Source organism: Alosa pseudoharengus, unplaced genomic scaffold, assembly GCF_046254945.1.
Source record: "Alosa pseudoharengus isolate Yale_2024_CS ecotype anadromous, Long Island Sound unplaced genomic scaffold, YU_APseudo_1.1 YU_APseudo_1.1_scf_9, whole genome shotgun sequence".
Taxonomy (NCBI): domain Eukaryota; kingdom Metazoa; phylum Chordata; class Actinopteri; order Clupeiformes; family Clupeidae; genus Alosa; species Alosa pseudoharengus.
In genome coordinates this window covers 25,400,346-25,412,845 of record NW_027468881.1, presented here as the reverse complement: position 1 = coordinate 25,412,845, position 12,500 = coordinate 25,400,346, and the positions used below count along the sequence as shown (strand labels likewise).

General features: G+C 44.1%; 1 protein-coding gene across 1 annotated transcript in view; it reads left to right on the top strand.

Moving 5' to 3' along the window:
* The window catches only part of cd34 (CD34 molecule), a 26,997-nt gene extending 14,857 nt beyond the window's left edge, over nucleotides 1–12,140 (top strand). The window contains exons 2-8 of the mRNA XM_076276294.1: nucleotides 254–400; nucleotides 973–1,253; nucleotides 1,568–1,648; nucleotides 4,650–4,761; nucleotides 5,528–5,580; nucleotides 7,214–7,363; nucleotides 9,437–12,140. Coding sequence (XP_076132409.1) covers nucleotides 254–400; nucleotides 973–1,253; nucleotides 1,568–1,648; nucleotides 4,650–4,761; nucleotides 5,528–5,580; nucleotides 7,214–7,363; nucleotides 9,437–9,631 — 1,019 coding nt within the window. The 3' untranslated portion in view covers nucleotides 9,632–12,140. The remainder of the gene's footprint in view (nucleotides 1–253; nucleotides 401–972; nucleotides 1,254–1,567; nucleotides 1,649–4,649; nucleotides 4,762–5,527; nucleotides 5,581–7,213; nucleotides 7,364–9,436) is intronic.
* The last annotated feature ends 360 nt before the right edge of the window (nucleotides 12,141–12,500 follow it).

Below are 12,500 nucleotides of genomic sequence, written 5' to 3'. Positions count from 1 at the left end.
ATATATATATACATACAAGAATGTGCTACATAAATAAAAGTGCCCTGAAAGTGACCTGATTTGACTATATTGACTTGAATTAACACTCCAAAGATCTCTTAACTTACTTGTGAGCTTCTTTAGCTAGATCGTTGTTACTCACTTGAATAAAAGCATCTGGCTGCTGAATAGATGCAGATAGTGTAAGATATGTGTTGTGATGGAGCCACAAACACACCTGACCATATAGTTTGTGTGTTTTTCCGTGCCCCAGATGGACTCTGCCAGGATGACCCCACCGGTGCCCCCACCGTTGCCGATGATGGCGCAGGAACGGGCGATGACCCCACTGTTGCCCCCGATACAGAAGACCCCCAAACTCATGTTGACATCACTGCTCCCACAGGCCTGCCGGATATAGGTGAGTGTCTCAAACTCAACCAGCAGGAGCTAAGAGGAGATGGGTACGGAAAGGATGATCAAGACGGGCGCTTTCAGATAGTGGGCATCTTTGTAGCACTGGCCGTACAGCAGACGTGGGTTTAGCACACATGCACCAATGAAAATTAATTTGACATCTATTAAATGTTCTTCAGAACAAAAGCATATGTGACATTATTATATGCATGTAACGCTCCCTATGTACATGTACCCTAAGGAACATCCCATAATTCACTACACAGTGCATTATATAGTGAGTAGCCTAACCACCATACAGTTATTCTATACATAATGCTGGAGTGCATAATGTATGCAGGAATGCATAATGCATGAGTAGATGTTCCGTATACAGGGTCGATTATTCTGCCTAGGGGAGCGACACATCAGAATGAGGTGAAGTTTCATTGCAGATCCATAAATATCTCTGTCCAGTCATCCCTGGCCTTGACCATGCACCCAATATACAATGGACAATGTGACGTAGTAGCTAAATGACGAATAATGAAACAATGTCACATAAATATAACCTGCGGACTTTTGTAAATGTGTCAGATGACACTGAAAACACAGGCGGCACCTCGGCCACGACAGCCCCTGACACCACCGGCGATGACGCTGCAGCCCCGGACACGGACGCCACGGACGCCCCAGACACCCACTCTTCTCCTGTGTTCCGCGGCGATGGAGAGGGGAACCTGGCCACCCAAGCCGCCGTGACGCTCTCGGACATCATAGTCAACAGCCAGATCAATTTCATCTTCCCAGAGGACACGAAAGACACTGAGGCTACTCAGGCACCAATCACCGTGGTTACGGAGTCTGTGGATCCTGTGGTGAGTGATCCAGTGGTCCAGTGAATGATCTCTCATTGATCCACTAGAAAGTAGCATGATCATAGACATAAACAAACACCAAAAATACATTGTATGATTATAAAACAAGTCACGCCATGCATATGATTAAACCAAAAACCTGTGTGTTTGATATAGAATGATTTTTACCTGCATTTGTTTTACCTGCATCAGTTAGGTTATTAAGCTGTTTGTTATGCTGTGAGTGCCGTCAAAATCAAACATACATAACAAACCAAGCTGTAATAGAACAATAGCTCTGCAATGATTCCTAACAACCTTCCGCTCCCACTTAGGTATCAGTGGAATGTGTGGGCGAGGAAGCAGTGAAAGACAGAGCTATGGTGAAGCTTGAGTTGGCATCTGTGCTTTCTTGTGTAAGTATTTGATTTCCTGAAGAATATGGTCACCTGATATTACCATAATGTGTAAACAAACAAACAAACAATTTACAATATAAATGATGTCATCAGGTATTTCACCAAACAGTTTGTCCGTTGGTTATTTAGCTTTCTGCTGCTTCCCGATATGTCTAAGTGAAAGCCTCACGTCCAGTTTTTGTCTCATGTGGTATGGCAGTATATATATGTCATGAGAGGATTGGAGTTGAGCGTATGATCAGAGTTTCCTGTTAGAAAGATAAACATGCCTCGGTGGTGAGGCTCCCCTGGTTCATGGAAGGGAAGCTCTGGTCGCTATGCCACGTCCAGTGCTTCCTTATCAGACCTCGTGCACCTTGGACAGGGAGGAAATGTCGTTCTTTTTGACAGTTAGGGAGACCGTTAGCGCGTACAAGGACAGTGAGTGTGGATGGCAACCTATCCATCACGTCTACGTGATCGGAACATAATCCCCCACAAAAAGACTGGCATTTCCTTTTGGGGTTTAAACAGTCAAAGGTCATGAAAAGACAGGAAGTGAAATGGGGAAAAATGTGTTATTGTTGGGTTAGCAAAAGGTTTAGTCACACCATATGTGGTTACGTGGTATCATATGTGTAGGATTTTGCATGTGGCAGCAGCAATCCAGTTGTATTTGTACAATATTCCTATAAAATATTCAAACTAAAATTTTTTTATGAAAGATAAGCGTAAACCATACAGAGGTCTTACGGCACAGCCAAGTGTGAGTACAGATGCAGTCTTTGTAAGAGCAGCACGGGTGACAAGAACAGCATATTGTACTGCATACATGACACCCCAACTGGGATTCCCATTATGAGTTACATTACAAGGTGAGTCTGGTTATGCGATTCACTGAAATGTAGCAGGGGACACAGGGCAGCCTGAGGAACTTGGCCAGAGACAAGACCCCCTGAAGTAAATGGGGAGTGTGTGTGTGTGTGTGTGTGAGAGAGAGAGAGGGGGGGTGTGCAAGTGCGTGTGTGTGTGTGTGTGTGTGAGAGAGAGAGAGAGAGAGAGAGAGAGAGAACACAGAGAGCGTTTACGTTCACAGCGAGAGTGCGAGTTTGTGAAAATGCTGGAAAACAGTAACATCTTAAACACAGTGTCTGTGTTTATGTTGCTTTTCCCATAAACCCCCACCCCTAACCTTAGCCAGAAGAGTGGAAAAATCTCTCATTGAGAAAAGTCTAGGAATGTGATGGCTGAAAAACAGACCCCCCCCTCGAAAATATTCCCACGAGAACCAGTCTGGGAGCAGTCTGAGCGCGAAGTCAACTCTGTGTCAATGGGGGCTAATAGCAATAAGGAAAACAAAGATCCGTCACACTCAAGTGATCGGAAATCGGTCACAACCATTAGGTTTTTGGGAAGGCATTAGGTCACTGGAAACACAGGGTGACTTAACACTGATTTAAGGATTTGGTCGACCACCAAAAGTAAACAGCTTACTTTTATTTGTGAAGTATGAGTACTTGCAGAACATAGGCCTATCCAATAATTCAATCAAGGAAGTGAGTGTGAGCGAGAGAGAGAGAAAGAGAGAGAGAGAGAGAGAGAGAGAGACTCATAGACGTAAACCAGACCAGAGATGGAAACACAACTCTAGATCTACTCAAGTGTTCTAACACCGTTAATCTTAAGTCCATACCTCTGCCTGGCGGAGGGTGGATGAGAACGCAGTGCTGGGGAACAGGGTGGGCCAGCAGGTGAGGGAGTGACCATCGGGTCATCAGTGTTGCCTTAAGGCCTCTGAGGCGCTGCACAGGACAGCTGGGAGTGGCTAGCTGTCGGCTTGTATTAGCAGAGCCACAGTGTGTGTGTGTGTGTGTGTGTGTGTGTGTGTGTGTGTGTGTGTGTGTGTGTGTGTGTGAGAGAGAGTGTGCATGTGTGTGTGTGTGTGTGTGTGTGTGAGAGAGTGTGTGCATGTGTGTGTGTGTGTGTGTGAGAGAGAGAGAGTGTGTGCGTGTGTGTGTGTGTGTGTGTGTGTGTGTGTGTGTGTGTGTGTGTGAGAGAGCTTGCTAGCCAGGGAGGCCAGAGCACGTCTGGATCACATTACCAAGTGAGTGTGATCACTCCCAGGCACGTTGTGCAATTCAGTGATATCATAGTGTAGGACAAGGTAGGGTGGGGGATGGGCTGTGATACAAGGCCTGGGCCACTTCTCTCTTAATGTCTTACATTCAACTGCTGCTGGCACCTATCAGCATCTATGCTGTTACATGTATATACCTAGACAAAAAACAAACACTGTATATGCAAACATTTAGAAGTGTTTTAATAGTATGCATGCATACAAGCACATGCACACATGCAGAGAGAGAGAGAGAAAGAGAGAGAGACCCAAAGTTTAAAGTGAGAGCTGTTATTAATGCAACATTACAGTGGCTTATTAAAACAGCTTTGCTATGCTGTGCCGTGTGGCTGTTTCCAGGCAAATACCTTAAGCTTAGCAAAGTGCAAAACAAGCGGCAGGGTCAGAGAAGAGCCAGTCTGCCGCCCAATCACTGCAGACAACCCCCCACCCACACCTCCTGCCCACCCAAACTCCTTCTTGGTCCCCTTAGTGACCAGTGCTTCCACCTTCTGCTCAGCTTACATGGAAATGCCTTCAGCTTAGGCCACAGTGTCAACAAACATTTACTGCAGTCTGCCCCTGTGGCAGTTCTCTTTCTAGTAACTTGAGACTAGTAATCGGTTAACCTGAGGCTAGTTCTGATACCTTGCATTATTCTTCTACAACCTTAGGGACCCTAACCACGGCTCGTTCTAATCTTGTGTAGTTCTGCGACATCATCCAATTAACAAATAATCATCCAAACAAACAAATAAGTTGACCTGAGACAAGCGTTGGCGGCGTTGGTGGGTTTGACTCCTGAACCCACTGTTGTGAGTCTGTGTAACTTTGGCTACAAGCGTTCACTAAATACCTGTTACTTTACTTTACTTCTCATGCCACGTTGATCTTCTGCTACAGGATGCCGTCAAGAAGGCTGTGGAGGAGGACTTCTGCCGGGACAGAAAAGTCTGTAAAGTTTTGATTGCCCAGGAAGGGGAGAAGTTGATGTTGTCAGGGGCAACAATTGAGGGTAAAGATGACTTCTTGTATTCTTATGTATATCAGAACATTTGCATTCCATTCCATTTGCAATAATTTGTATAGACTCTTTCAACTGACATTTTGTGAAGCATTAGTCCGATTCATTTTCATTTCAAAGTATCTGTGTTGGTTTTGATAGTTTCAACCGGAAATCCTCTAGGAACAGATTGAAAGAGTCTACACTGACATACTACAGTTATTAACTGACATACTAAAGTTGTTTACTACAGTTGTTTACTAACATACTACAGTTGTTTACTGACATACTACAGTTGTTTACTGACATAGTACAGTTGTTTACATACTACAGTTGTTTACAACAGTTGTTTACTAACATACTACAGTTGTTTACTGACATACTACAGTTGTTTACTGACATAGTAGAGTTGTTTACATACTACAGTTGTTTACAACAGTTGTTTACTAACATACTACAGTTGTTTACTGACATACTACAGTTGTTTACTGACATAGTACAGTTGTTTACATACTACAGTTGTTTACTACAGTTGTTTATTAACATACTACAGTTGTTTACTGACATACTACAGTTGTTTACTGACATAGTACAGTTGTTTAGATACTACAGTTGTTTACTGACATACTACAGTTGTTTACATACTACAGTTGTTTACTGACATACTACAGTTGTTTACATACTACAGTTGTTTACTGACATACTACAGTTGTTTACATATTACAGATGTTTACATACTACAGTTGTTTACATTGTTGTTGTTGTTTACCTCTCACAGAAAATGTAGGGGAGGCATCCAAGATGTTCCAGGGGGAAGAGATAAAGAATAAGGTATGAACTTTGTCTGTTTCATTGAATCAATTGTGGTTGAGCGCCACATTTCTAAAAAGTACCCAATTATGCATTGTTGATAGTGAAACAAATATTTAGTTAGTATCTCTGTATATAATGTCAGTAAAAAGTGTGAGCAGTATATGCCTACATGTCTTTATAAACTGTGTGTTTCTACAGTGCATGAACAGACCACAACACAGACATATTGAGTTTCCAGGGTACAGAAAGGGGAAATTGGTGTGTGGGTGTGTGTGTGGGTGTGTGTGTGTGTGTGTGGGGGGGGGGGGGGTGGAGGTATGAATCAAAATGCAGTTTAATATTAAGCCCCTGAGTAAAGCAAACACACAGGCAGGCATCAAGGTGAGGAATCTCTGATAGAATCCCTGCGCGACCCCCACCCTACACACACACACAAAGGCGCCCACCCTACACACACACACACACTGGGCCCCCAGGCTCTTCACTGATGTCAGGCCCCGCTCACACATCCCTGTTAATACATCCCTTCCTCTCCCTCCCTCCCTCCCTCCCTCCATCTCTCTGTCTCTTTCCATCCTTTCCCTCCCTCTATCCCTCCCTCCCTTTCTCCCTCCTTCTGTCCCTCCCTCTCAGTCTATTCTGATCACTCCCTCTGTCAGCTGGAAGTCATCTTTGGCTTTGGTGTGAGTTGACTGAGGGCAGGAACCACCCAAAAACACGTTCATTCTGCACGCACATACACACACACTCACACACACACACACCACACACTTACACCCAAACTCTCTCTTTCTCTCTCTCTCTCTCTCTCTCTCTCTCTCTCTCTCTCTCTCTCTCTCTCTCTCTCACACACACACACACACACACACACACACACACACACACACACGCCTGTACACACGGACACAAGGGCATTCTCCAACAATGCAGCTGCCTGTGCACATACACACACAAATACACACACACACACACACACACACACAAACACACACACCAACACACAGACACACACACACAAACACACACACACACACACACACACACAAATACACACACACACACACACACACACACACTCACACACACACACTTGAAAGTTAACTTTTCCTTCGGCATCACTGTTTGTATCATAAAGCAACACAATTAAATATTTATCCCACAGGCGATTTAGGTGGGCTGCCTGCTCTTTGCTTGTGGCCTGCATTTATGGTCACCATGCACCGGAACACAATCCCTAGAGAGCTGGCAGCTTACGAAAAATGTTTTGATAAACATTCCACCCAATGTGTTTGCAATCAAGAGTCTTTCATTTTCAAAAAGGAGTTGACGCACACAAAGGAATCCATCATTTGACATGTCTAGTCTTTGTGCCTCTGCTTTAGGACGGACCGCATGGTCAGGGCATTTTAGATCTGCATCTGAAGTCCATTGTTGTTGCATAGTAAAGAAAAGAAATGTGCTGTGTTTCTTGCATCCCTACTCAATTAACTATGCAGAAAGACTGTAAAATGCAGCATAATATATATGCCAAGCTCACATGCATTTAGCGAGCACCGCTCAACTGTTCCTGAGACAAGGAGTGTGTGTTTGTTTGCTTCCTTGTTGATGTGGCTGACTCTAACTCTGTATGTCTCCCTTGCTGTGACTGTAGCTTACCGTGCTGAAGTCCGAGCCGGTGGCGAAGCACGGCTCTGCTGTGCTGGTCTCCATCCTGGTCACTGGCCTCCTGTTGGCCGCCGGGCTCATTGGAGGCTACCTCTGGTTGAACAACCGCAAAGGCAACGGGAAAGGCATGAGGCTGGTAAGAGAACAGGGCCAAACAATCTTAATATGCTTCTCTGGGTTTTCAAATGGTGACAGTAAAATAATAATAATAATAATAATAATAATAATAATAATAATAATAATAATAATAATAATAATAATAGGCTACGCCAACATGCATTCTTAAAACGAATGTGTTAGAAACAACATAAATTGTGTTGACCCCATCTGGACATAGTGATGTGTTAAAACAACACAAGTTTTGTCACTTTTCAAACCTTTTGTGCTGGCTCATTTGAGTCTTCCTTGGTGTATAGGCATGTTTGCTGTTGCTGTTCAACTAAAATACTTACTTGTACACTGTTAAAATCTCATCATTGTATGGTTTAGGAGTACTGAATCCACACAGCATGATTTTGACTTTTTTGAAAAGCTTTTTACCAGCTTTTTAAACTGTATACTAACCAAACACCACTTTAGGCTAATTCACCATCATTTGAAATAGATTTACGGATTCTGAAATCCTCATGGCAGAACAGCTATTTCCCCCCAAATCCCTCCACTCCTTCTTACATTCGTCCAAAAGTCTGGGTGGGCATCGCCAGGCCTGCCCTGCCAAGCTCCTAAGCACATCCGAGTGCTTTCAATCGCACACCTCACTCCAAACACCTTGGCAGCCCAGCGCCAACCAGCCCACCTTGTTTGTTTTGGAATGGATCGATGGCACCTCATTATGTGGCCACAATAATTAATAGGCAGAGATTGGCAGTATATCTGAAGAAGAGTCCTTAATTTTGTCTTTGGCTGCACACAAAACACACATGCTTGCGCACACACACACACACACACACACACACAAACACACACACACACGTGCGTGCCGTGCATACACACACACACACATATCCGCACACACACACACACGTGCGTGCCGTGCATACACACACACACACACATATCCGCACACACACACACACACACACACACACACACGTGCGTGCATACACACACACACACACACACACACACACACATATCCGCGCACATATGCACACACACACACGCACGCCCACGCCCTGAGCCTGCCGGCTTCTCTGAGAGGCACACACACACACACACACACACACACACACACACACACACACACACACACACACAGCAGTTGGATTCTTGCGTGCTTCCCTCACTTTACCAAGTAGAAGCAGCTGTTTCTCAGGCCTGCCCACTTGATGTCATCTACACAAGACCCTGCTGCATTGCGCTGTGCTGAGCTGCACTGTGCTACACTGGGCTGGGCTGTGTTGTGCTGTGCTGTGCTGTGCTGGGCTGTGCTGGGCTGTGCTGGGATGGGCTGTGCTGTGCTGTGCTGGGCTGGGCTGGGCTGGGCTGGGCTGGGCTGGGATGGGCTGTGCTGGGTTGGGTTAGGTTGAGTTGGATTGGGTTGGGTTGGCATGCTATTCTGAAGTAAGTTTTAACAGCTACTCACAAAGTGCACTATGTGTTTGATCTCTGTGTTTCAGGTGTTTTTAATGTGTTTGCTTACATTTCCCAGTGTTGGAAGATGTAAACAAATGCAGTAAAACAGCTGAACATGAGAAACAACGTGTGTGGAATGCACATGAGACACAAAGATGTATAAGAATTGAAATCTTTAATATTTGTTCCCCAAAGTTAAATATTTGGTGCTAAACATTAAAAGAAAAACCACCAGTGGTGTGCGTGGTAGGCTGAGCACGTCTGGAAGTATTTATTCTGACTGTAGATTTACTTCCCAAATGGTTCACAGTTTCCCCCACTCTATGTGCAGCTCTGTAATACATGGCACAGTACACATTAACAACTTATGCTACTAAACAGTTCACACTATACAGGGGCACGTTTCCCAAAACCATAGTTGCTTTGTTGGTTGCAATGCAATTTCCCATTGCCAACCAACTAACCAACCAACTATGGTTTTGGGAAACGCACCCCAGGTTTTCAAGTATACAGTGTTGCAAGATAGTACATACCAAAGATCTCCCTAGTGAAAAGTATATTCTGTTAAATAATAGCCTGCGTTGACGTACACATTATCTGACTGCTAACATGGCTGCTTCCCCATCATCACCAGGCTGAGGACTCTTACCCAGTAGATGAGGAGAACCAGGGCAACACTCTGGTGTCTGTGGCCCCCCTCAACCCCCCTGAGCCCCAGGAGAAGCCCAGCATCAACGGGGAGTCCCCTGATGGAGTGAAGACCCAGGCCCCCGCCGCCACCAACGGACACTCCACTGCCAAGACCCCCGTGGCTGATACTGAGCTGTGAGGGCGAGGGAGGGACATCCACCCCACCCACCCCGGCCCGCCCCACCACCACCGCGCCCCACCTCACCCTTCACACCTACTCCCCACCGCCCAAATAGCCAGCCAGATCCCCAAGCCGGAATGAAGCCTGATCTGCACAGAAATCAGCTGCTATCTGGGCACACACACACACACACACACACACACACACACACATACACACACACACACTGTACTGACACGTATGGGCACACACATACAAATACACACACACACTGATTGAAATTGAACACAATTGAACACAAATTTGCTCTCACATTTATTTGGAGACGAGTGACACACACACACACACACACACACACACACACACACCTTTCTACAAACTCCTCTTTCTCCCCAGTGACTAATGATTCTATCCACAAGCAAGCCCCATAAGCTGCGTAACAGTATTGATGATGAAAATGACAACCTAATGGTGGTTCAATAAGAATTATACATTTGATTATGAACAGGTAGTTGTATGTTCACCACAGAAGTCTTTGATGTGAATGACACCTGACTGGCAGGTCAATGAGATCATGATGAATTGTGTAGCGGTACATTAGCTACTTTATCTCTGCTAGCCAGGTATGGATGAAATGGTAAACCAAATGACAATGATGGCAACGGTGGTGTTGGTCAAGGTGATGATATTAGTGATGCATTTTGTATGCAGAGGTTGTAGAGGTTGACCTCTGGCTGGCTGGCTGGCTGGCATCAGAAGTCTGGTCAGCATCTGAACAGGAGGGGAGGAGGCTTTCCATACTTCACCACTGGCCTCGGTGACTGCAGCCGACCATCCGAAAACCCTGTGCCTTTTCCAGCGTATTTCAAAAGCCTCCTAAAGGCACACACACACACACACACACACACACACACACACACACACACACACACACACACATCCCAAAGGGGTTTGTACATGCCACCCAAACAGGCGAGGCTGCTGGGCTAGTGACCCAAGTAGTTAAGAATTACACCTTCACATCTGTTTACAAACAACCCTGAACGAAATCAATGGGAGAAATGTGTTTATTTGGGTGTTCTGACTGAGTGGTCGAGTTTGAATGTTTGAATGTGTTTGCGAATGTGGGTCTTTGGTTAGCGAATACGTTTATGTCCCATGTTTTGAAATACTGCGTGCTTGTATTGAAGCTAGTATGCTTTGTTCATGTGTGTGTGTGTGTTGTTTGCTTGTGTGCGTGTGTGTGTGTGTGTGTGGGTTGGGGGGGGGGGTAGACCTGTCAGTGGCTGACAGGCTCTGTGTGTGTCATGTCATGGTGCACAAGTCTTGCGTAACTGTTTATCTCAGCAAAGGACAAAGTGATGACTCGGAGGAGTGGAGCCGATCAGAGCGGGGCTCCTCTGTGACGTCTATAGGGCTTAATGGTAATATCACAGACTTTCTGCTCAAGTTGTACGTTAAGAACCTCCAGTTCATTACTGCAAGCAGCCAGGATTGTTCCATCCGGGCAGCACAAGCAAACATCATAGGCAATCTCAATGTGTTACTGAAAACTGATCAATTTTTTTGGAGTGTGTATTTGTACAGCTTTGTAATTCAGTATTATGCCTTCAATTTTTGAAAAAGTACCATTGTAATAGAGTAGTTATATGCATAGTCGTAATTGTTGTTAACTTTTTTTTGTTTCCGCTTGTTTGTGTTTTGTATTCTTTTTTTCCTTCTTTGCTCATACCTTCTACTGTACATCAGCCTTAAGCCAAAGAAAAACACTGATTGTGTGTGTGTGTGTGTGAGAGAGACAGAGAGAGAGAGAGTGAGAGAGAGAGCATGAGAGACAGAGACAAATTGTGTAAGAGTGTGTGTGAGACAGCCATAGATAAAGTGTCTGAGAGAGAGAGTGTGTGTGTGAGAGAGAGAGTGTGTTTCCTTGAGTGATGTGCTGTTGCCCATGATCATGTAGTGGTCATCTTTGTGCCTTTCTATTTGTATAGGCCTGTTAATGTACAGTTTTTTAATACAAAATATTTGGCATGTTTTTTATTAGAATTATTTCACCCCTTAATTGTTCAATCAACATAACTGAATGAACAACATCAAAATAAAAACAAACAAAAGCATTAAGTCTGTTAATGGAAGCAAGGCCACTTGTGCCAAGGGCAGCATTGTCCTGTCGTCTGTACAGTTTTATAACCTGTCACTATGACGACAGCATGCATTTTAGTAATTTTCCATTGCAAACCATAAAACCATAATTCTAGTTTAAATATTGTGACACTGACTCCACAAATTGCAAATCACACCATTATGATAGTTAAGAAATGTTTTCTATGTGAGTAATAGCTTAGTGAATACTGATGCTTAACTGATAATGTAAGAATTCTCATGATCAACAACACAAATGTCTGTTTTTTTTCATTCACTCATTCATTTTCAATTTAACATTCCCTAGCAATATTGTTTCATTTACATATTCAGTTTCCCTTAACTGATGTTCAAGGACAGGAATAAAAGTTGGAAAAAAAACGTTTTTCGACCTGTTTTGTGTATTTGATGTATTTAGCATGATATGCATTTAACTGTATTTTTAGAGTGATATGCGTAAACAGTATACAGAAAAGATATAACATAACCAGTATACAGTATACAAAAAAGATAGACCTACGCATGATATATATACATTCGTATAGATATGACATCCACTGAGATTGGGGAATTAGAGATTATTGTAATCTGTAAACCAACAGAGAGCAGTCTGCATGTCCTGTATGCGCCGAGCAAAACCTTGGGTGTGGCTCTTGGAGACAAAGGACTGCAAAATGTACAGCTTGTCCGAATCCTATTTCAGCAAACCCTTTAAAGAAAGGAGTAGTGGGATAAATATGCCATA